The sequence below is a fragment of the Babylonia areolata genome, chromosome 17 (assembly GCF_041734735.1).
Source record: "Babylonia areolata isolate BAREFJ2019XMU chromosome 17, ASM4173473v1, whole genome shotgun sequence".
Lineage (NCBI taxonomy): Eukaryota > Metazoa > Mollusca > Gastropoda > Neogastropoda > Buccinidae > Babylonia > Babylonia areolata.
The window spans coordinates 17,006,170-17,032,443 of NC_134892.1; the positions used below are offsets into that span (position 1 = coordinate 17,006,170).

Genomic DNA, 26,274 nt, shown 5'->3' on the forward strand with positions numbered 1-26,274 from the left:
GTAATGCACCACAACAGTCCTTATGAAACGACAGTGGAGCAACAATTGCTTTTTTTCTTTTTCTTTTTTAATACTTGTTTTTTGGTTGTTGTTTGGGGTTGTTTTTTTTGTTTTTTTTTTTTTTTTTTTGCTTTTGTTCTTGTGTGTGTGTGTGTGTGTGTGTGTTTAAGGGTGTATCTATTTGTTTGGTTTTTTGGGGTGTTTTTTTTTGTGTGTGTGTGTTTTTAACCAGCCTGGGGCACGTACATCATTCAGTGAGAGGACTGACAAAAAACTTAGGAACATACGATCCTGACTTCGCAGACTGCGAATGTCTGTCTGTCAGTGTATACATTCCCATCCCCTTTTTTCTCCCATCTAAGCCGATTTTCAGAGTTCAGTCCCCTCCTCACCACTCTTCGAAGAAAAGAAGCACACAGCTTACGTTTCTTGATAAACACGGTTGTGTTGTATGGCTGCAAACGGGTTTCCGTTTCTGGGATCGCGCGGGCAGCTTCATGATCTTATTCTGATGACCAGTGGGCAGAGTGTGTGGCCCAGAGAGAAACGGAGACACGTTTCCATCGGCCCCCTTTCCCCGGAGCAAGAGAAACAGATTGAATTACAAGGACCACATTACCATACAAACTGACCCCCAAACTGACAAAAACCCTACATGTAAATGAACCCCAAATTAAATATGTGCTCTTCTCGGGTAGAATTTGCGTTCTGAACCAGGTTTGCTAACGCTGGGTGCCTGGCGTTCCCGTTGTGTGAACAAAAAGTTTGGCCAGACATCGTCACAATCGTGCCAGAAACTGTGTGGGGAAATTGGGAAGTCAAACATTCGTGGAGACTGCACTCTGACGGAACGGCGGGAGGCAGGGACAGGGAAAGGGTGGGTGGGGAAATAAGGACGTGGGTGGGGAGGAGAGAGGCGTAGCCCCCTTTTCCCTGCACGCACATTACTCATCAGTGTTGGACAACAAGCATACAAACAATATTATCGACTGACTATGTTTACAAATGACTAGATAAAACGGCGAACATGCATTAACTTTGTCAGAATGATCTCACAACATCATGGTTTAGGACACGTTCGGAACAATCAGCCCACATTCAATATTCACAGGGTTTTTTCACAGTGTTCACAGGGTTTTTTTTTCACGCTATCATAAATAAACTGGAATATAAATGTATTTTATTTAAGAAGAGTAACAAATCTGAGAATAGATCAAAATTCAAATTTGTAACAGAATTACAAATGAATACAGAATAGAACCTTATTTACCTGGCGGATATCTTGATTATAATGAAAAATAGTCACTGTGCAAATTCAGAATATCCTGTCATGATCTCGCAATAGAAAAGGGTAGATATTTTAACATCCCCAAAGAAATGAGACCATACCTACAATGTAAGCTGAAGATGAATATCATTCTTAGATACATGCCAGCTATAGAAAGAAATCAAAGAAGAATCCATACTGAAATTTCGGAGGAAAAAAACAAAAACAAAAAACACCTACCGACAACGATTAAAGCCAGTCAGCTGATACTGGAAGACAAACTTGGAGAACTGTGTGGACGATTTGTTTACAGCTGCTGCCAGAACGTCATGCAAGGAGAATTAATTCAAATTCTTGTTCTGTTTTATCTGATTTATTGTTAAATGTGAGTGTGTGGTATGTGTGACTGCATATATGTATGTCTTATAGACCTTGGTAAGGTTTAAATGACAGATAAAACTGATTCTGATTCCGATTCACACACACACACACACACACACACACACACACACACACACACACACACACACACACACACACACACACACACACACGAGAGAGAGAGAGAGAGAGAGAGACGGAGACAGAGAGAGAGAGAACACACACTGAACACTGAAATGTTTAATGGCATTAGCTGTAAAGCTATGGTGACAGGAGGCACTAATCAGAACAAAATGGTGCAAAACAGATAAAATTTGAACAGAAAGGAAAAGCAGAATTGAAACAAAATAAACTTATAAGAGATTTGCGACACTTTGGCACTTTGTCATAAGCTTGAAGCACATGTGACAGGGGGAAAGGGAGGTAATGTGCCTTTTTTTTCAGTCGTTCGTCTCCAAGCTTTGGACAGTACACAAAAAACAAACTACATATAAATCATATAATAAATATTTACGCATGTGACATCGACATACATCATATCAATACAAACACATACTTAAGTACACATAAATCATTAAATAATTATTTATGCCTATATTTATGCCTGGACATCAAAACCCATCATACTAATACGAACACATCACATAATTACGTTGTCGAGATTGACCATCCAAATGTAGCCTTACTTTTTTATCTGTGCTTTTTTTTTTCTCATAGAACCCATACTTGTTTTTAATTGATTGGTGAGTATTTGGACTGATGATGGACGTTTTCTGTATATTTATTGCTTCTGATACGGATTTTGCAGGTGAAAGTGTCATATCTACATTTTGAGAGAGAGAGAGAGAGAGAGAGAGAGAGAGAGAGAGAGAGAGAGAATTTTATATTTCCGAGGATAATAGATAAGATACTGGTACGTTTTTTTTTTTTTTCTTTTTCTTTTCTTTTCTTTTGCTTTTTTCTTCATCCAGTCCCAGCCGTCAACACAATACTAAATAACACAAGGCATGATGGTTGCAACCAAGAATAATTATTGAAAAGAAACACACATAACAGATTATAAGAATTTTGATGCACTGCGAGTAACGACCCACAGGTAAACTGATAGAGATACAATTAGTAATAATGGGAAGTGAGAGAGAGAGAGAGAGAGAGATCGTGTGTGTGTGTGTGTGTGTGCGAGAGAGAGAGAGAGAGAGAGAGAGAGAGATACGCGCACTATTTTGTCATAGGTACTCTTTGCAACAACTGGTGTTTCACTTTTACTTCAAACACGACTGCAAGTCCCCTGTGTCGATCACCAATGTTCAGAACACAACGAAAACTAGACATGCAGCTTACTCACTGTTCTTTCTGTTGCCAGCCACGTGGGCCCAATGGACGCAGAAGCCTCAGGACCAGATGGTCGGGGTTGGGGGCACGGCTCGCTTTGTGTGCAAGTCTTCCAATGAGAACCAGAACCTGGTGTGGACCAAAGGCTCTGTGGTGCTCTTCTCCAGCGGGGTGCGGTTTGCTAACGTTCCCGACCGTTACAGCCTGGAGGACCCCTTCACGCTCCGGATCAGTCCCGTGCAGCGGGCAGACAACGGCGTGTACGGGTGTAACGTGCCGGACTTTGGGTCTGCCTCCGCCAACCTCACTGTTCTCTGTAAGGGTGCCAAGTTTCTCAACTCCTCCCCTTCTCTTTTCCCTTTTCCTTATCTGCAGTTTGGTAAAATGCCTGGGATATGTACCGTTTGGGTGTGTGTCATTACTGCACGATGTTTGAGGCCCCCTTCCAAGGGGACCTGTTCGTCGTTCTGCAGAGGAAGAACTTTACACTCAGCACTCATTGGGTTTGAAACGGTAGTGAATTTTGTCTTATAATCTAAGTGGACAAAAAACAATCATAAAATGAGTTAAGTAGCGTATATTTTAAAGAGATTATACACGAATAGATTAATACATTTAAAGGTTAAAGGTCATGTCCTCATCAACATGATGATCGCCATTGCCAGTGAACTGTCTCAGATACACCCCCCCCCCCCCCCCGCACCCCCACCAAATCATCACTAATATGCACACCATCAATGCAACAGCATAAATCACAGGATCGAAAATAGAATCTTAAACCACCATTACATCAATTTACAACAATGAACAGTGTGTGTGGTCATTGTTATAATTTGTTGTAATAGTGGTTTAAGATTCTATTTTCGATCCTGTAATTATGCTGTTGCATTGATGGTGTGCATCTTGGTTTCTTTGTTTGCTTTTAAGATAGCTTGGTCAGATTTCTCAATCCTCACAACAAAGCCACCCCGTTTACACTGAGCACTAAGGTGAGCCCTGCATGTTCCAGTACCCCCGGGTCCCCCAGTCATCACTTCTGACGCAGACACTGACGTCTTTGAGGAGGGCCAGACTGTGCGCTTCACCTGTTCGTCAACAGGGGGCAACCCTCCCCCCACTATCACCTGGATGAAGAACGGGATGGAGATGGTCAGTGTGGGTGCAGGCCAGACGACGACAGAGGGGGGAACGACGCGGAATGTTCTGACCGTGAACATGGACCACAGTGACCACCAGGCCAACTACACCTGTTTCGTCTACAACCAGGTCAACCAGAACAACTCCCTCACTTCCTCCAAGATCCTCAACGTGCGATGTGAGTGCCTGGGCTTTTCTCTTCTCTCTTTTTTTGTGGCCGCAGAGGGGGGAGAGATGTGTGTGTGTGTGATCCCCCCCCCCCCCAACACCCCTAATCATCATCATCAACTGTTTCAGACCACCACCACCCCGTCATCACTATAGACTGTCTCATATCCCCACCCCCCGCCCCCCATCATCAACATGGACTGTTTCAGATACCCCCCTCCCCCCATCATCGACATGGACTGTTTCAGATTCCCCCCCCCCCGTACCCCCCCTCATCACCATGGACTATTTCAGATCCCCCCCCCCCCCCCCCCCATCATCAACATGGACTGTTTCAGATACCCCCCTCCCCCCATCATCACCATGGACTATTTCAGATCCCCCCCCCCTCATCACCATGGACTGTTTCAGAACCACCACTCCCCCATCATCGACATGGACTGTTTCAGAACCCACCCACCCCTCATCACCATGGACTGTTTCAGATCCCCTCCTCATCACCATGGACTGTTTCAGAACCCCCCCACCCCCTCATCACCATGGACTGTTTCAGAAACACCCCCCCCCCCACACTCATCACCATGGACTGTTTCAGAAAAACAACAACCTCATCACCATGGACTGTTTCAGAAACCACCACCCCCCTCATCACCATGGACTGTTTCAGAAAAACAACCTCATCACCATGGACTGTTTCAGATCCCCCCCCATCCACCCTCATCACCATGGACTGTTTCAGATCCCCCATCATCACCATGGACTGTTTCAGATCCCCTCTCATCACCATGGACTGTTTCAGATTTCCCCCCCCCCTATCCCCCCTCATCACCATGGACTGTTTCAGATCCCCCATCATCACCAGGGACTGTTTCAGATCCCCCATCATCACCAGGGACTGTTTCAGATCCCCCATCATCACCAGGGACTGTTTCAGACCCCCCACCCCCACCCCCCATCACCAACAACTGTTTCAGATCCCCCATTGTCAGCCTGGACTGTTTCAGATCCCCCATCATCACCATGGACTCTTTCAGATCCCCCCCCCCCTCATCACCATGGACTGTTTCAGGTCCCCCATCATCGCCATGGACTGTTTCAGAACCCACCCCCCCCGCCCCCCAAATCACCATGGACTGTTTCAGATCCCCCCCCCCCCCATCATCACCATGGACTGTTTCAGAACCCACCCCCCCTCATCACCATGGACTGTTTCAGATCCCGCCATCATCACAATGGATTGTTTCAGATCCCACATCATCACCAGGGACTGTTTCAGATCCCCCATCATCACCATGGACTGTTTCAGAACCCCCATCATCACCATGGATTGTTTCAGATCCCCCATCATCACCAGGGACTGTTTCAGATCCCCCATCATCACCATGGGCTCTTTCAGATCCCCCATCATCACCATGGGCTCTTTCAGATCCCCCATCATCACCATGGGCTCTTTCAGATCCCCCATCATCACCATGGACTGTTTCAGAACCACCACCCCCTCATCACCATGGACTGTTTCAGATCCCCCCTTCATCACTATCAACTGTTTCAGATCCCGCCATCACCACCATGGACTGTTTCAGATCCCCCATCATCACCATGGACTGTTTCAGATCCCCCATCATCACCATGGACTGTTTCAGATCCCGCCATCACCACCATGGACTGTTTCAGATCCCCTATCATCACCATGGACTGTTTCAGACCCCCCCTATCACCATGGACTGTTTCAGATCTCCCTTCACCCACCATCATCACCATGGACTGTTTCAGATCCCCTATCATCACCATGGACTGTTTTAGATCCCCCATCATCACCATGGACTGTTTCAGATCCCTCATCACCCACCATCATCACCATGGACTGTTTCAGATCCCCCATCACCCACCATCATCACCATGGACTGTTTCAGGTCCCCCCATCATCACCAACAACTGTTTAAAATCCCCCACCATCACCGTGAACTGTTTGAGATCCCCCCATCACCACCATGGACTGTTTCAGATCCCCCATCATCACCATCAACTGTTTCAAATCCCCCATCATCACCATGGACTGTTTCAGATTCCCCCATCATCACCTTTGTGCCATTCAGCCCCTACATGGTACGCCTGGGGAGTATGGCCAACATCACCTGTCAGGTGGATGCCAACCCCCCCGCCACCTCCATCACCTGGCAGAAGGATGGACAGAACATTGGTCAGTGTGACATGGGATCACTTTATTCAGTCATTGTCCTCATCTGATATTTCTTCTTAAGTAACTCACACAGTCATCTGCTTCGACAAGAGGGAATTACACGCCTGTGTTTTCTTTAACTATCCACTCTCAGATTTCATGAATGTGCATACCGCACACAATATTATTTTCATGTTTCCAGAATTCAACAAACTCTGCTTTGGATCTGCTGTTTAGCAGCAGCAGTAGTGGGTCTGCTGTTTAGCAGCAGCAGTAGTGGATGTGCTGTTTAGCAGCAGCAGTAGTGGATCTGCTGTTTAGCAGCAGCAGTAGTGGATCTGCTGTTTAGCAGCAGCAGTAGTGGATGTGCTGTTTAGCAGCAGCAGTAGTGGGTCTGCTCAGACAGTGATGCCATCTGACCATCTGACAACTGGTACAGGTGGTCAGACAGAATGACTTTGGTGTGGGTTGCCAGTGGTAGATGAGATAAGGTGACAAAAAAGCAACAAAAATTCAGTAAATATGGTAATCTTATTTTATTCTTTTGGTTTTTCAGATCATCCCATTTTTGTTAATGATGCATATTTGTGTATAGGAAATATGTAAGGTAAATTTACTTTTGTTGTTGATAATATATGTACAGGAAACAGTGAAAAATTGTTTTCTTGGCAGGCCACACAGCATTTATACATACACAGTGCCATACATAACAGAACTATCTGGTCTGAAGGCCACACAGTGCATACATACCAGAACTATCTGGTCTGAAGGCCACACAGTGCATACATACCAGAACTATCTGGTCTGAAGGCCACACAGTGCACACATACCAGAACTATCTGGTCTGAAGGCCACACAGTGGTGGTGTGTCCATCGAGATCGATGATGACCATCGTTGTCATCCAGCTGGGGGATGGGGGGAGGATGGTGGTGGGGTCGGGGGGAGGATGCTCATGAATCCATCTGTGAATGCGCAGATGGCTGAATAGTCCAATCTGCGCACGAAATGTTCGCTGACAGTTGGGGCAGACAAAGACAGGCATACCATTGTCAGGGAGCTTGTTTGCCCGTGACTTTCTGGCCTGCCTCTTCTGAACAGCTGCAGCAGTCCTGTTGGTCTCGCACAACTTGGCGCCTTTGTGCACAGCAGCGCGCCATTTGTCACGGTCCACTGCAGATTCCTCCCAGGAGTCAGGGTTGATATCAAACGCTTTCAGAGAGACTTTCAGAGTATCTCTGAAGCGCTTCTTCTGACCTCCGTGTGATCTCTTCCCTTGTTGCAGCTCGCCATAGAAGAGCCTTTTGGGCAGCCGATGGTCTGGCATGCGCGCCACGTGTCCAGCCCAGCGAAGCTGGGACTTCGTCAGGATGGTGAAGATGCTGGGAAGGGTGGCTTTTGCGAGCACCTCTGTGTCTGGGGTCCTGTCTTGCCACTTGATGTTCAGTAGCTTCCTGAGGCATGTTGTGTGGAAGTGGTTCAGCTTCTTGGCATGTCGTTGGTACACTGTCCAAGTTTCACAGGCGTACAGTAGTGTGGGGAGAACTACTGCTCTGTACACCTTTAGCTTGGTCTCAAGACTAATGCCTCTTCTGTTCCAGACATTTGCATTGAGTCTACCAAAAGTTGCGCTTGCTCTTGCAATCCTGACGTTCACTTCATCGTCGATTGTCACATTTCGTGACAGTGTGCTGCCAAGGTATGTGAACCGCTCCACCACACTGAGTCTCTGACCGTTGACTGTGATGTTGGGCTCAACGTAGGGTTTCCTGGGGGCTGGCTGATGGAGAACTTCAGTTTTCCTCGTGCTGATGGTAAGGCCGAAGTTCCTGCTGGCAGTGGCAAACTTGTCGACGCTGAGTTGCATGTCAGCTTCAGATCCAGCGTTGAGGGCACAATCATCAGCAAACAAAAAGTCTCTGATGATGTCTGTCATGACCTTCGTTTTTGCTTGAAGCCTTCTGAGGTTAAACAGCTTGCCGTCTGTTCGGTACTTTAGGCCGATTCCAACATCGCCATCTCTGAAGGCATCAGTAAGCATTGCAGAGAACATGAGGCTGAACAGCGTTGGAGCCAGGACGCAGCCTTGCTTGACACCATTTGTGACAGCAAAAGGAGCAGATGTTTCGCCATTGTCCTGGACTCGAGCCTGCATGCCTTCATGGAATTGGCTGACCAAGGAAATAAATTTCCGAGGGCATCCGTACTTGGCCATGATCTTCCACAGTCCCTCTCTACTCACGGTGTCGAAGGCCTTAGTGAGGTCGACATAGGTGGAGAACAGATCAGCATTTTGCTCCAGACATTTCTCTTGCAGCTGCCTTGCAGCAAACACCATGTCGGTGGTTCCGCGCCCTTTCCGGAATCCACATTGGCTCTCAGGCAAATGACCTTGGTCAAGGTGTGCTGTGAGGCGGTTTAGTAGGATCCTGGCAAGTATCTTGCCTGCGATGGAGAGCAAGGAAATGCCCCGATGGTTATCACAGGCTTGCCGGTTCCCCTTTCGCTTGTACAAGTGAATGATAGATGCATCTTTGAAATCCTGGGGGATCGTCTCTTCTTTCCACATGAGTGAGTACAGCTGATGGAGCTTCTCAGTCAGCACAGTGCCTCCATCCTTGTAGACCTCTGCTGGTATGGAGTCTGAGCCAGGTGCTTTGCCACTGGATAGCAGACGGATTGCTTTCTGGGTCTCAAGAGGTGTTGGTGGATCGTCCAGTGCTTCGTTGATGGGGACTTGTGGGAGACGGTCTATGGCTTCATCATTTATGAAGGAAGGGCGATTTAAGACACTGTTGAAGTGCTCAGCCCAGCGTTCGAGAATTTTCTCCTTCTCGGTGATCAAGGTATTCCCATCTGCAATGAGGAGGGGGGATGATCCTGAGGATGTGGGGCCGTAGACTTCTTTTAAGGCATCATAGAACCTCTTCATATCGTGCCTGTCAGCATATCCCTGGATCTCATCAGCTTTGTCACTCAGCCACTTATCCTGCATCTGGCGTAACTTTTGCTGAACAGTCCTGCGGATGGCATCGTACGCATCCTTTTTTGATGTGGACTTTGGGTTGCTTAGGTAGGCTTGATGCAGACGGCGTTTCTCATCCAGAAGCTGCTTGATTTCATCACAGTTTTCATCAACCAGTCTTTGTGCTTTCTGGTCATGGGTCCCAGGGTCTCTGAAGCTGTACTATAGATCAGCTCACGCAGGGTCCTCCAGTCAGACTCCACATTCTGGTAGTCCAGAGAGGCGGATTCCAGACGATCTTCCAGCAGCTCAACAAAGGACTGTTTGATGGTGATGTTTTTCAGCTTAGCGATGTTGAGCCGTTTTGGAGCCTTCTGGCCTTGGGGGCGTCTCTTGGGCTGGATTCGAATATTCAGCTTCGAGACTACAAGGCGATGGTCTGTCCAACACTCGGCGCCGCACTTGGTCTTTGTTACACGTACATCTTGCCTATCCCTTTTCCTGACGATGACATGGGTGCATCCATGACGTCCTGTTACGGGTAGGGAGGCAGAAAACTGTGTTGGTTATCAGCAGTTCGTGCTCTGCACAGGTCTGAAGCAAAAGCAATCCATTTGGGTTGCAGTGGCCTACACCGTGCTTTCCAATCACTCCATCCCAGGAGATGTAGTCAGCGCCAACTCTAGCATTGAAGTCCCTAAGAATGATGAGCTTATCTGCTTTAGGGATAGCAGCAATGACAGAGTGAAGGTCCTCGTAGAACTTCGCCTTCACTTCATCCGGGTTGGTCATGGTTGGGGCGTAGGCACTGACAATGGTGAGGTGCTTCTGGCCAGATGCCAGTGGGAGTTTCATGGTCATAAGCCTATCGTTGACTCCCTTTGGGATTCCAGCTAGCTTGCTGACAAGTGCTGTTTTTACTGCAAAACCAACGCCAGCCTCACGTCGCTCTTCGCTTCCTCATCCACTCCAGAAGAAGGTGTAACCAGATCCCTGTTCACAGAGCTCGCCTTCGCCTGCAAGCCGAGTCTCACTCAAGGCTGCGATGTCAATGTTGTATCTGGCGAGTTTGGATGCAACTAGTGCCGTTCTCCTTTGGGGTCTATCTCTGTCCAGGAGAGTCCTTATGTTCCAAGCACCAATGGTGAGAGGAACGAGCCTTGTTTTTTTTTCTTTTCTTTCTTGTTTCGACCGCTGATGTAGGGTCCCCGCCAGCCGCGGATGCTGGCCAGGGTGATATGGAGCAGGCAATTTTTAGGGCACCTTTTCTAGCCCCTTCCTCATGCCAGGGAGGTGAGCAGTGCATTCCTAAAGAGGGCTGCTCAGACGCTCAGACGGCTGCCGAGCTCCATCGCTGCTCCTGTCGACGAAGAACGACCCTATGGCCTGAGCCGCCTGCGTGCAGGTCTGCGGCTGCGACTGCCAGTGTACCCACACCTGTCGTTTTGTCGCTCGCCTGTCGCCACAGGACTTGGGGGTGATGAAATGATGAAGGATGAAAGGTCATTTTGGATGACTGATGACTTGCGCGATGAGTTTGTTTAAAGTGAAGAGGAGTTGCGCAACGTCGACCTCACTCTCTCGTCCGGGTCCACCAATTTTCAGTGGCAAGACTAAGTCGAGACGACTGGAGGATGAGCACGGATGCAGTGGATGACCAAGATATCCTTTCGGTGTCTCATCTTGCTCTCTGCACTCCACAGTGCGTTGCTGTAACCGCCTTCCTCTCCGTTGAACCGATAGGTTTCTTCCGCAGATTCTGCCGGATCCAGACTTCGCATGCATGGGTAGACACACCCCAGGGGCCAACTGCGTGTGGCATGCACACAGCACGGTGGAGCTAGATGGCCGTCGGTGGCTCTCCTGAGCCAACGCCCTTTTATGGATCTCCATAAGGGTGTCTAGCCACCCGCCTCACCAGTCCCGGAAGGGAGCGGTGGGAGTGCCGGTTTAGTCGCCGGCAACCCGACCCTGAACAGGTTGTACTGGATTACAGGTTACCAGTAGCAGATCTAATGACCTGACCTGGCCACACAGTGCATACATACCAGAACTATCTGGTCTGAAGGCCACACAGCGCATACATACCAGAACTATCTAGTCTGAAGGCCACACAGCGCATACATACCAGAACTATCTGGTCTGAAGGCCATACAGTGCATACATACAAGAATTATCTGGTCTGAAGGCCACACAGTGCATACATACCAGAACTGTCTGGTCTGAAGGCCATACAGTGCATACATACAAGAATTATCTGGTCTGAAGGCCACACAGTGCATACATACCAGAACTGTCTGGTCTGAAGGCCATACAGTGCATACATACCAGAACTATCTGGTCCCAAGGCCATACAGTGCATACATACCGTATGGTGCATACACGTAAGAACTGTGATCTCCATTGTTTTCCAGGAACCAGTTTTGTGAAGGTGTTCAATCCTGTGAAACGTGAGGACACAGGGAACTACACATGTATCGCCTCAAACTCACAGAACGCTGACACTCCCACTCGCAGCACTGTCAGAGTGGATGTTGTGTGTAAGTAGCAGATTCTCGTGTGTGTGTGTGTGTGTGTGTGTGTGTGTGTGTGTGTGTGTGTGATCCAAGGGAAGCAACTTTTTCAATTCATATCCAAAGCAGTTATTTCCCTTATATCAGCTTTGAGAGCGCACACAACACACACACACACACACACACACACACCATTCCTGTAAGTTTGCAATGAATCAACTGGTATATATTGTGCACCATAATAAGCATTTTTCTTTTGGTTGTGGAGATTGATTGCGATTGATCTGTGTACCTGGAGTGAACAGAAGCTTTTGGGTTTGGATTAGGTTTTTGCACTTCTTTTTTTATTATAAAGTTCAGTAATTAGATAGCTTTTGAACATATCAATTAGAATTTGCAATTCCATCTTTTGTTGAACAGAAGTAAAGCCAGGGAAGGAAAAATTAAATATCAGCAATTTGTTTTTCTGTGTGTAAAGAAATTTGACATGAAAGATTTTGAAGATCAGATATAGTAAGGAGGGGGAAAGGAAGAGAAAGATGATAAAATTCTGATGCATAGATGACTACATCAAAGTTATTGTTTACATTTAGTGCAGTTAGTGTTGGTTAGCAATATAATGTCTAACTGAAGAAACATTTGGCTGTGGTCATTGTGTATGAAGGTGATGGTGGTTTGTGCAGATCGCCCAGTTGTCACGGTACCAGCAGAAAGGAATGTTCCGGAATTCACCCAGCTGACTGTGGACTGTGACGTTGATGGTAACCCCAGTCCCGTTCAGATTGACTGGGAACTGGTAGGTAGCTTCATCGGTATCCACATCAAATCAGATCATCTAAATCAGACTAAATCAAGTTGTTTGGTTCAGAACAAATCAAGTCATTTTTACCTATTCAGGTCATGTCAGATCAGTTTATTCCATGTAAGCATTGACAGTCATGACAGATTGTTAAAAAAAAATGTTAAAGGTCCCACATATAGCCTTTTATGGACATACAGGCAATGAATTCATATTCATTGTGATTGCGGCGAGGCATAGAAGGCCAGGGCCTGATCCACTTGTTAACCTTCCCCAACCAGTCAGGTAATCCACATGTTAACCTTGCCCAACCTGTCAGGTAATCCACATATTAACCTTGCCCAACCTGTCAGGTAATCCACATGTTAACCTTGCCCAACCTGTCAGGTAATCCACATGTTAACCTTGCCCAACCTGTCAGGTAATCCACATGTTAACCTTCCCCAACCAGTCAGGTAATCCACATGTTAACCTTGCCCAACCTGTCAGGTAATCCACATGTTAACCTTCCCCAACCAGTCAGGTAATCCACATGTTAACCTTCCCCAACCAGTCAGGTAATCCACATGTTAACCTTGCCCAACCTGTCAGGTAATCCACATGTTAACCTTCCCCAACCAGTCAGGTAATCCACATGTTAACCTTCCCCAACCAGTCAGGTAATCCACATGTTAACCTTGCCCAACCAGTCAGGTAATCCACATGTTAACCTTGCCCAACCTGTCAGGTAATCCACATGTTAACCTTGCCCAACCTGTCAGGTAATCTACATGTTAACCTTGCCCAACCTGTCAGGTAATCCACATGTTAACCTTCCCCAACCAGTCAGGTAATCCACATGTTAACCTTGCCCAACCTGTCAGGTAATCCACATGTTAACCTTCCCCAACCAGTCAGGTAATCCACATGTTAACCTTGCCCAACCTGTCAGGTAATCCACATGTTAACCTTGCCCAACCTGTCAGGTACCCATTCCCACCAGGTTGGAGAGAGAAAAATCGTAGTTTTTCCCAAGAACACAAGGACATTTCAAAACGTGGCTTTGAACCCTGGACAATGGTAAACACAACATGAATTCCAACACTTAACCAATTCAGCCACAGCACCCCACAATGACATAAATTGTCTCATGGTGGTGTGGTTTTCTTTTTTTTTTATTCAGTTGCAATATGTTAAGATTCAAGTTCAGTTAACAGGGTGTGTGTAACCATTAAAGATATGTAGGGTGCTGTGCATGGGTGTGTGGCATGGATTTGTGTTCAGTATTTGTCATCATCTATGGATAATTTTCTTTTCTTTTCTTTTTTCACAGTTTGATCTTTGTGGATAATCCACCTAAAATCCCTGAGAGATGTATATATGTCTGTTGGTAATCTTGAGTCAGCCTCAGTTTTAATTTTCTATTTTTCTTGATAGGCTTCCATTTTTTGTAACACACAGGAACTGAGTCACTTGATGGTTTACTGTCAAGTTCCTAATTTCCTTGGTCTCATGGCGTTTGAAGTGAAGAAGAACCTTTCTTCGTTCCTTTGTGCAGGTTTTACCCAATGGTCAGCGTCGACAGAAGTCCAATTCAGACAAACTGAAGTTTGCTCAGATTCGCAGGGAAGATGCCGGCAATTACTCCTGTAAAGCCAGCAGCTTTCTGGTGGTGTCTGGAGTGCCAGGCAAAGAAGCTGTGTTTGGTCAGGCCTTCACCATCATCAACGTTCAGTGTGAGTGACACCTTCATTGTTTCCTCCTGTCTGGCTGCCTGTCAAACAGCATTGTGAGGCTGCTGTGTTTGTGGGGCTCCATGTTCCAAATATGAGCATTTCATTTCTGAAATAGAGATATAATGCTGCTTTTAATCATTTTCTGTTTGAATCTCCTGAACTTGTAGTTTCAAATAAATTATTATTTATCTTTTCCACATTCTTCTATGCTTCTCTCTCTATTTCTCTCTCATTCTTTTTTTTTTTTCTTTCTCTTTCTCTCTATCACTCTCCTGCAAGTGTATAATCCCCCCTTTTTTTTTAAAATTCAATTCAAATGTATAATTCTACTGTAAATCAAAGTGTAATTGCCTAGCACATTTAATCTCATTTTACTTAGAGAAATGTGATACACAAATGCCATTCATTATTATCACTCCTTCCCAAAATATCCTCTCTGCCCTGCCTCTTCCTTGTCTACAGTTTCTCCAGTTTTAGAGTACCGTAATGCATGCGTGTGAATGACTGGTGTGAAAGCACTTTGATTTGTCTCTGCACAAGATTCAGCGCTATATGAATATTATTATTTATTATTATCAAATCAATGTTGTGTATCACTACATCACCAACATGATGTTTGCAAACAGACGCCCCCGGTCCAGGCGCCATTGCCCCCATAGACAATGTGGACAGGGGGCAGAGACTGCAGCTTACCTGTACAGCCACACCTGAAGGTCTGTGTTGTCATGCTGTACTTTTGCTGACACATTCTGCTGTGCTGGAATGGTTTTCTCATGACAAACTACATGTACCTTCTCAGTGTGTGTGTGTGTGTGTGTGTGTGTGTGTTTCTTTCTGTCCCTGTATCATCATCAGTATTCTCTCTCTCTCTCTCTCTCTCTCTCTCTCTCTCTCTCTCTCTCTCTCTCTCTCTCGATCTTAATGTTCAGAAAACAAAAGAAATGACTGATATCAGAAAAAAAGTCTCTCCAGTCCTGGCCTGTTTATCAATGATATAAAGGTTAAAAAGGTGTATGAATACAAATACCTAGGAACTATTTTTGATCATATGCTGAATTTTACTCCTAATACAAATTTCATTCACAAAAAAAGTGCCAATTTGACATGTATTGTCTGCAGAAATTGATTATTGATTGTACACATGGATTGCCCTAGGTTGACATAAAGCATTTTATGTCTTTCTATGTTTACATGTTGAATGACTGTGATATTCATGTATTGTTTATGTGTTTTATTCCACAAATGAATTTCTCTCATCAAGATAATGAAGTACCCTGTATTCTGTATTCTCTATTCTCTCTCTCTCTGTCTCTCTGTCTTCTCATTCTCATACACACACACACACACACACACACACACACACACACACACACACACTTACACATATGCACACATACAAATACACACAGTGGATTACCCAGAACTATGTCTTCAACAGCACGTAACTGAAGACAAACATGGCCATGAAAACACAGGTTACCCCAGAGCTCAGTACCGATGGCGGATCAACGGAGCGGAGCAGTCCCAGCAGGGAGCTAACTATGTGATTCCCTCCACCACCCTGTCGGACAGCGCTGTCTACAGTTGCACGCCCTTCAACATCGCAGGGGAAGGTCTCCCAGCCAACATCTCTGTCAGTATTAATGGTGAGTTCAGCACTTTGTGCTTTTCATTCACTGCACTGCTCCTCTTCACTGTGTCAGTATTAACGGTGAGTTCAGCACTTTGTGCTTTTCATTCACTGCACTGCTCCTCTTCACTGTGTCAGTATTAATGGTGAGTTCAGCACTTTGTGCTTTTCATTCACTGCACTGCTCCTCTTCACTGTGTCAGTATTAACGGTGAGTTCAGCACTTTGTGCTTTTCATTCACTGCACTGCTCCTCTTCACTGTGTCAGTATTAACGGTGAGTTCAGCACTTTGTGCTTTTCATTCACTGCACTGCTCCTCTTCACTCTGTCAGATTCAGGAAACACATCTTGAAATCAAAAAGAGAAAGTATGTTTTTTGATTGCTAAAATAATTTATCACATGGTGAATCATCTGTTTTTGTGTTTGAGAAAGAGAGAGCAGGAGAGAGAGAGAGAGAGAGAGAGAGAGAGCATGATTATGTGTGATAGTGCATCTGTGTGTGCATGAGTGTGTGTGTATGTGTATGTGTGTGTCTTTAAACTTGTGAGTAAAAGCACAGTCTGTGCAAACTTGTACCTGTAAATGATGTAGAGGCTGGTACTTGCATTCTTAAGTACACTTTGCATGAATTGAAAATAATTAATTTGTGACTATGATTTTTTTTTCTTTTGTGTCGATGGCAAAACAAATTTTCTCATGTCTCATGTATCATATATATATATATATATATATATATATTCTGTATTCTCTCTCTCTCTCTCTCTCTCTCTCTCTCTCTCTGCTTGCATAAACTATGATCCATTGATTCATCTGTTTTCTGGAAACTATTTGATGCTCAAGGTGAACCCATGCTGACCTATGTTTCTGAAATATGGGGACTTGGTGACAATAAAGACATTGAAAAGGTGCACACCTTTACAATTAAACGTTTCTTTAATGTACCTTTGCATACATCAAATACTGTTTTATTCAGAGAAACAGGAAGATATCCATAGTATATTAAATCATATGTGAAATGTGTCAAATATTGGTTAAAGTTGGTTAGTATTCCTGCATCGAGACTTTGTAAATAAGCATATGTCATGAGAGAGGAAAGGAAAATTGGAAAATTTGGAAAAGAATACATTAACAGTACATGGATTTGGAATCGTATGGATGTGTCAGTGAGTTGGATGTGAAGAAGGGTTTATTTCTGAGTTCAAAGATCGACTTATACCTTCAAATAAGCAAGACTGGCATTATGAAATGGAAACAAATGAAAAATACAGTTGGTTCTATAGTTTAAAAAGTATCTTTGGTATAGAAAAAATATATCAGAGCCGTAACCAACAAGTGGCACAGAAGCCTGGCCAGGTTTAGGTCGAGAACTCACGGACGACATTCTCACATGTATTGGTTTCAAACTGACCCATCAGTGCTCTCCCCTTGTCTGCTGTGCGGTTTTATGAGGGAATTGTTTTTGAAACAGGTTCTGCAAAGAATGAAGATTTGACTTGTATACTTAATGTACATCAGGAAAATTCAATCCAGTCACTTGCAAAATATATTGCTCAATCACATACCTTCAAAGGGAAATGGAAAATATCACTCATTGTTGCTCATAAAGATATTCAACTTTGTGTAGACTGCTACATATGAAAAAACGTTTTTTTTTCTTCTACAGATATATTGTGATTTCCTCTCATCACTAGTGTAAATTGGATGGTTGAAATTAGTTTTCTTCAATGGATTTACACAAATTATGTTTTGATTGGTCACGTTCATCTTTTTTTCTTTTTTTTCACTATTTTTCTATTGTGGTAGTTGTGATTGTACCCTCATGTCATTAGGGCTGTTAAGCTATTGACATTAAAAGTTTTCTGAGTTGTCTCTCTCTCTCTCTCTCTCTCTCTCTCTCTATATATATATATATATATATATATATATATATATATATATATATATATCCACCCGATCCCTCCCCCCCCCCCCTGTCTTCTAACTTTTTAGAAAAAACAAATATAATTTTTTTGCCTAGTGCGTTCTTTCGAAATGATAATTTGATTGGTTTCTCAAACTCTTGAGTTAGGGTTTAAGCTGATGTTTTGGGGGTTGGTTTGGGGTTTTTTTCTTTCTTTCTTTCTTCCTTTCTTTTTTTCTATTCTTCTATTGTTGTTGTCTTTTTCCTTCTCCTCCTCCTCCTCCTCCTACATTTTTTTCTCTTCTTCTTTCTACTTCATTTGATTTGGGTTGGGTTTATTTTAACAAATAGTTATTTTTGCTTTCTTGTGAGGGCATGGTGAAAAGAAGCTTCTCGCTCATGCTGTTACCCTCAGTAAAACATTTTAGTTTTGAGTTCTCTCTCTCTCTCTCTCTCTCTCTCTCTCTCTCTCTCTCTCTCTCTCTCTCTCTCTCTCACACACACACACACACACACACACACACACAACAACACACACACACACACACACACACACACACACACACACACACACAGAGTGAACTCTGATCCAAACAACATCACACCTCCCCCAGTCCAGCTCACCGTGAGTGTTGTGTGTGGTTTCAGAGCCCCCCACCCTGCTGCAGGGTTTAGCAGAGGAGATCACACGCACCATCACCAACACCCAGCCCCTGTCCTTGACCTGTATAGGTCGGAGTCGCCCCCAGCCGGTCATCGAGTGGTTCAAGGACAACATGACGGACAGCCTGATCACCATGCCACAATTCTATCACATCCACTCCTCCTCCAAGTCCTCCAACACATACAGCACTGAAGTCACCAGCACCTTGTTCTTCAATGGTGGGTCTGTCCCGTCCGTCTGTCTGTGTCTGTCTCTGTGTGTATAGCATATCCCTGTGTCTGTCTCTATGTGTATATCATGTCTCTGTGTCTGTCTCTGTGTGTATAGCATATCCCTGTGTCTGTCTCTATGTGTATATCATGTCTCTGTGTCTGTCTCTGTGTGTATAGCATATCTCTGTGTCTGTCTCTATGTGTATAGCATATCTCTGTGTCTGTCTCTATGTGTATATCATGTCTCTGTGTCTGTCTCTGTGTGTATAGCATATCTCTGTGTCTGTCTCTATGTGTATAGCGTATCTCTGTGTCTGTCTGTGTGTATAGCATATCTCTGTGTCTGTCTCTATGTGTATAGCATGTCTCTGTGTCTGTCTCTGTGTGTATAGCATATCTCTGTGTCTGTCTCTATGTGTATAGCATATCTCTGTGTCTGGCTATCCCAACATGTTTGGGATATCTCTGAGTTGTCTGTCTCTGTGAATAGCATATCTCAGTGTTTGTCAGTGTGTTTAGGAACTCTCAGATGTGTGTCTGTCTCTGTGTGTATAATATATCTCTTTGTCTGTCTCTGTGTGTATAGTATATATCTCTGTGTCTGTCTGTCTCTGTGTATTGCATCTCTGTGTCTGTGTGTATAGTATATCACTGCGTCTGTCTGTCTGTCTGTCTCAGCTTTTAAGCATATCTATGTGTCTCTATGTGTATGTGTCTGTCTGTGTGTCTGTAATGTATCTCTGCATCTGTCTGTCTCAGTGTGTATAGTATGTCTCTGTGTCAGTCTGTGTACAGTATATCTCACTGTCTGTGTACAGTATATCTCACTGTCTGTCTGTGTACAGTATATCTCACTGTCTGGCTCAGTGTGTATAGTATATTTCTGTGTCTGTATCTGTGTGTATGGTATATCTGTGTCTCTTTGTGTTTAGTATATTTCTGTGTCTGTATCTATGTGTATAATATATTTCTGTGTCTGTATCTATGTGTATAATATATTTCTGTGTCTGAATCTGTGTATATATTTCTGTGTCTGTCTCTGTGTGTATAGCATATTTCTGTGTCTGTATCTGTGTGTATGGTATATATGTGTCTCTTTGTGAATAGTATATTTCTGTGTTTCTATCTATGTGTATAATATATTTCTGTGTCTGTCTCTGTGTGTATAATATATTTCTGTGTCTGTATCTGTGTATGTAATATATTTCTGTGTCTGTCTCTGTGTGTATAATATATTTCTGTGTCTGTATCTATGTGTATAGTATATCATTATGTTCTCCAGTGGCTATATCATCTATCCATATGCCTGGAAACCAACATGTCATGATTCTAAAAGACTCAATGAACTTCATACAGAAAACTGAAAATGGAATGGGAAGCCCGGAGTGGCATGAGGCAATGCGCAACTTTTAGATTAAAAAAAAACTTACATGGTCATACTGCCCAGGACATGCAGGTGTTAAGGGAAATGAACGGGCTGACAGACTTGCTGGTAACGCAACAACGAGCGGCCTACATTTACAGTAGGAAAATCGGAAATCCTCAGAAAAGTCAAAGAATAACAAAAAGAACGGGTACAAGGCCATCGATCGCCTCAAAGAAATAAAGGCAGAGAGAGGGAGTGGCCGTAAGTCTAGCATGAAAGGTAGAGCACGATGCTTTGCAAATCAAACGAATATTGGCATCAGTTCCAAACCAACATTGCGCAAATTTCTTCAAAACGGAACAATAGACTGAACAACACACTATGTGTGTATAGCATATCTCTGTGTCTGTCTCTGTGTGTATACCATATCTCTGTGTCTGTCTCTGTGTGTATAGCATGTCTCTGTGTCTCTATGTGTATAGCATGTCTCTGTGTCTGTCTCTATGTGTGTAGCATGTCTCTGAGTCTGTCTCTGTGTGTTTAGCATGTCTCTGTGTCTGTCTCTGTGTGTATAGCATATCTCTGTGTCTGTCTCTGTGTGTATAGCATGTCTCTGTGTCTGTCTCTGTGTGTATAGCATGTCTCTGTGTCTGTCTCTGTGTGTATAGCATATCTCTGTGTCTGTCTCTGTGTGTATAGCATGTCTCTGAGTCTGTCTCTGTGTGTTTAGCATGTCTCTGTGTCTGTCTCTGTGTGTATAGCATGTCTCTGTGTCTGTCTCTGTGTGTATAGCATGTCTCTGTGTCTGTCTCTGTGTGTATAGCATGTCTCTGTGTCTGTCTCTGTGTGTATAGCATGTCTCTGTGTCTGTCTCTGTGTGTATAGCATGTCTCTGTGTCTGTCTCTGTGTGTATAGCATGTCTCTGTGTCTGTCTCTGTGTGTATAGCATGTCTCTGTGTCTGTCTCTGTGTGTATAGCATATCCCTGTGTCTGTCTCTATGTGTATAGCATGTCTCTGTGTCTGTCTCTGTGTGTTTAGCATATCCCTGTGTCTGTCTCTGTGTGTATAGCATATCCCTGTGTCTGTCTCTATGTGTATAGCATGTCTCTGTGTCTGTCTCTGTGTGTTTAGCATATCCCTGTGTCTGTCTCTGTGTGTTTAGCATATCCCTGTGTCTGTCTCTGTGTGTTTAGCATGTCTCTGTGTCTGTCTCTGTGTGTTTAGCATGACTCTGTGTCTGTCTCTATGTGTATAGCGTATCTCTGTGTCTGTGTGTATAGCATATCTCTATGTCTGTCTCTGTGTGTATAGCGTATCTCTGTGTCTGTCTGTGTGTATAGCATATCTCTGTGTCTGTCTCTGTGTGTATATCATATCTCTGTGTCTGTCTCTGTGTGTATAGCATGTCTCTGTGTCTATCTCTGTGTGTATAGTATATCTCTGTGTCTCTTTGTGTATAATATATTTCTGTGTCTGTATCTGTATGTGTAATATATTTCTGTCTGTCTCTGGGTGTATGGTATACCATTTTGTCTTTTTCTGTATGAAGTATATATCTGTGTCTGTCTCTGTGTGTATTATATCGTTAAAGCATTGTGTCTGTGTGTTTAGTATATGTCTGTGTTTGTCTCTGTGTATATTGTATATATCTGTGTCTGTCTGTCTCTGTGTATATTGTATATATCTGTGTCTGTCTCTGTGTATGTTGTATATCTCTGTGTCTGCCTCTGTGTCTGTCTGTCTGTCTGTCTCCGTGTGTATGGTGTATCTCTGTGTCTGTCTCTGTGTATATTGTATATATCTGTGTCTGTCTGTCTCCATGTGTATAGTGTATCTCTGCCCTTTTATCTCTGTGAGTGTGGGTAAATCAGAATCAGAGTCTTCATTGTTCTTCCAACAGTATTCTCTGAAAGGTTGATGTGTTTGGCAAAAGCAGTTACATGCAGGATTTCTTTTCAAAGCAAAATAGCAACTAGAAAAAAAAAACAATAACCAAGAACCTTTAGTAATTCTGTGGAAGAAGTTACTACAGAAAATGAATGTTGGATGCAGCCTGTCAGCCATCTCCCAAGCATGTTCACACCACTAATGCTGAAGGACATTCCTTTGTTTTTGTTCGATGCGTGAGTCACTGATGCAAATCTATGCCTGATAAAGATTCAGAATCATATTTGTCATGAAAGAAAAAATAAAGTTTTATAAATGAATCAACAAATCATATCACATCAGATTTATTTAAAGAAATATGTTAAACAAAAGTGTAACTACTGTTGATACTTCTAGTACTACTTCTACACGAAAACATATGGGATAAAACCAAGCAGACTGAGATGTGTACTTTGAAATATTTATGAACAGTGCTGTTCCAGGTCAGACAGGATTGTATTTACACAAATGACTGACTGTCAGTATTTTCAGTGTTTGTAAACGTAGACTTTACATCATTCAGCAAAGCTTCTCTTCAATGATTATATCTAACACATCTGTTAAAAGTCTTTGAATATGCCACATGTTTTGCATTCTCTTGCACATGTTTCTGTGCCGATGTATCTGCCTCTGTGTATATATAGATCATGGGCACTTACACAAAGTTTGCACATGGCTACTATGTGTTCAGGTTTCCTTGAGTAGAGCAAATGAGACTCAAACCTGAATGAAATCTGTGGTAATTTAACTGTAAAATTTTATGAATGTTGAGTTGTGTACATGCTCATCCATACCGGATGCTATAATCACACATTTTTTTATGATCTCAGCAGGGGAGACTGGATTCTAAATCTAATGTCCATGCGTGTATACACATTATTCTTGCCAAACTGGCTTTTCATTGGTATGTATATTTTATGAATGAATTATTGTACTGTCCCTTTCTACTGGACTCAGGTTCTGAACGCGCCCTGGCACCTTCAGGGGAGAGAGTACGGCTGAGAATCGAGGATTTAGGAAAGTACACATGCAGAGTTAGGTCCCCTGTACATGCTTCCACAGCCTCCAGTACCATGCAGCTGTCAGTGCAGTGTGAGTACAGCAGTGTGTTGGAGTTCAGCATGTGTCGCTTTTCTCTCCCTCTGCTTTCCTTGCCTTTATCTGGGGACCCATTCCAAATATGTACTCATAGAACCAGGTACACACAGATGGGCATACACAGATACATGTGCATTCACACACATACTCATGTAGGCATGCAAAGTACACATGCACACACACACAGTTCAACACAAAACTTCTTCATTCTCAGAACATTCTCTCTGCTCTCTTTCTCTCTGTTGCTCTCTTTTTCTACCAGTAGTTTTTGTTGTTTTTGTTAACATGTTTCTGGCTGTTTTTCTGTTGATGGAGGGTGTTTTACTGCTTTCTACCCACAGTTGCCCCAGTGGTGTCCACTCCTTCCCAGAAGATCGCCGTGATCATCACAGACCAGACTTACCTCCCCTGCCAGGCTCAGGCCTACCCACCCCCACGCTTCCAGTGGTACAGAGACGGAAGATTAATCAACATGGCCTCTGACAAGTTCTCTGAAGAACAGGTGAGTGCTGCATGACTTGCTGTCCTCAGTCTGTTGTGATGTCTGTCCTGTCACGTGCAGGGACACAATTAGTCATCTTGTGCAGACTGCCTGGGACAAGCTCTCCCCACTAGACGTCCAGTCTTTTAGCCATCTCAAATAGGAAAGATACTTTTTGAGACAGAGTTGATGGATGGTGAGAATTGATGTCAGCCACTAAACTGTCTAAAAACTTGCAAACCATATTTACCAGACATTTGTGGGTAAATGTTCTTACTGAAAAACTGTTTGTGTTTTTTACATAACAATGCAAAAATAATTTGTATACCTTACATTACACTTCTTTATCTTCGTCTGTATATATTCCTGTTTGTAGATTTGGATTACTTGAACAATATAATACAAACAGAGGAACACCATGATGGAGACTGGGGCATGTCTGGCTGGGGCATGTATTTTTTCTATGATGGAGGATGGAGACTGGGGCACATATTTATCAGTGATGGAGACTGGGGCATGTCTGGCTGGGGCATGTATTTCTCCATGATGGAGGATGGAGACTGGGGCACATATTTATCAGTGATGGAGACTGGGGCACATATTTCTCCATGATGGAGGATGGAGACTGGGGCACATATTTATCAGTGATGGAGACTGGGGCACATATTTCTCTCTGATGGAGACTGAGGCACATATTTCTCAGTGATGGAGACTGGGGCACATATTTCTCTCTGATGGAGACTGAGGCACATATTTCTCAGTGATGGAGACTGGGGCACATATTTCTCTCTGATGGAGACTGAGGCACATATTTCTCAGTGATGGAGACTGGGGCACATATTTCTCTCTGATGGAGGATGGAGACTGGGGCACGTATTTCTCCATGATGGAGGATGGAGACTGGGGCACATATTTCTCTCTGATGGAGACTGGGGCACATATTTCTCAGTGATGGAGACTGGGGCACATATTTCTCAGTGATGGAGACTGGGGCACATATTTCTCTCTGATGGAGACTGGGGCACATATTTCTCAATGATGGAGACTGGGGCACATATTTCTCTGATGGAGACTGGGGCATGTATTTCTCAATGATGGAGACTGGGGCACATATTTCTCAATGATGGAGACTGGGGCACATATTTCTCAGTGATGGAGACTGGGGCATGTATTTCTCAATGATGGAGACTGGGGCACATATTTCTCTGATGGAGACTGGGGCACATATTTCTCAGTGATGGAGACTGGGGCACATATTTCTCTGATGGAGACTGGGGCACATATTTCTCAGTGATGGAGACTGGGGCACATATTTCTCAGTGATGGAGACTGGGGCACATATTTCTCAATGATGGAGACTGGGGCATGTATTTATATTTTTTTTTTTTTATATATATCGCTATAATACAAGCATAAGCAAGCTCTAAGCGCTGTACAATCCAGTACCTAAAATGAAACAAGAAAGTATATAAAAAGTAGTAGAAACATAAAACAGAATCATTAATATTATAAACACACAATGCATAAAACTCAAAAGTAACATACTATCAATGCTACAACTGTTACACTCCAACACTCACACTAACACACACACACCAAAACACACATGATTAAACGGCTGAGATGACAGCAATTTTCACTTAAAATACATACATGTAAAAAGGAACATAGCTGTAATCTGCATGCCATAGATTTGGTAAAATAAAATTTTGGATAGAAAAGGTAAAAGGGGTAAAAATCAGGTCATTCTCCCTTTCGAACCACACCACCACCATCCATCTACCCACCCCCATTCTCTCCACTCTCCCATCACACACACTCACATTTCCATGGGCCTCGGACAATAGCACTATTTGAGTTGTGACAAGTATTTTTTAAAGAGATAAGTTTTAAGATTAGCTTTAAAGGTAGATAAATGAGTTATTTGTCTGAGAGCAATAGGCAGAGAATTCCAAGTTATTGTCCAAAGACGGAAAATGACTTCTTTCCACAGGAGTTAAGGAAGTATCGGGGAACAGTTTGCTTGGAGGAATCAAGAGATCTGAATGTTCTGTTTGGCAAGTACGGGTTAACAAGCTCAGAAAGATAAGAGGGTGTGGTATCACAATTCAGGCAGGGAAAGCATAGACAGGCAACTTTATATTCAATTCTGGCTTGAACAGGCACCCAATGAAGTGTCCGCAGGAGAGCAGTAGCACTCCTCGACTTTTTAAGGACGAGTTGAGCTGCACTATTCTGTATTTTCTGGAGCTTGTAGAGTTTATCATTGGGAAGGCCAGCTAAGAGAGAATTACAATAATCTAGGCGGGAAAAAAATGAAGGCAACAGCAAGTTTGTTGGCGGCATCAACAGACAAGAGGGGGTGGATTTTACAAATCTTACGAAGCTGAAAGTAAAGAAATTTACACAGGTGGTTCACCTGCGTTTCCATCATGAGGGATGAATCAAGGTAGAAACCAGGATTACGGACAGAACTAGAAAAAGAAATGTCTATGCCAGAACAAATGATAGACGTTGTATTTATTTGCTTGAGCTTATT

General features: G+C 43.8%; 1 protein-coding gene across 5 annotated transcripts in view; it reads left to right on the forward strand.

Moving 5' to 3' along the window:
- Positions 1–26,274, forward strand: part of LOC143291690 (nephrin-like) — a 154,827-nt gene that overhangs the window by 65,806 nt on the left and 62,747 nt on the right. For all 5 annotated transcript variants that reach the window (XM_076601709.1, XM_076601710.1, XM_076601712.1 and 2 more), the window contains exons 3-13: positions 3,012–3,296; positions 3,990–4,295; positions 6,351–6,485; positions 11,842–11,967; positions 12,624–12,736; positions 14,277–14,454; positions 15,081–15,167; positions 15,930–16,100; positions 18,635–18,868; positions 23,114–23,248; positions 23,596–23,756. In XM_076601709.1, the coding sequence (XP_076457824.1) occupies positions 3,012–3,296; positions 3,990–4,295; positions 6,351–6,485; positions 11,842–11,967; positions 12,624–12,736; positions 14,277–14,454; positions 15,081–15,167; positions 15,930–16,100; positions 18,635–18,868; positions 23,114–23,248; positions 23,596–23,756 (1,931 nt within the window). The remainder of the gene's footprint in view (positions 1–3,011; positions 3,297–3,989; positions 4,296–6,350; positions 6,486–11,841; positions 11,968–12,623; positions 12,737–14,276; positions 14,455–15,080; positions 15,168–15,929; positions 16,101–18,634; positions 18,869–23,113; positions 23,249–23,595; positions 23,757–26,274) is intronic.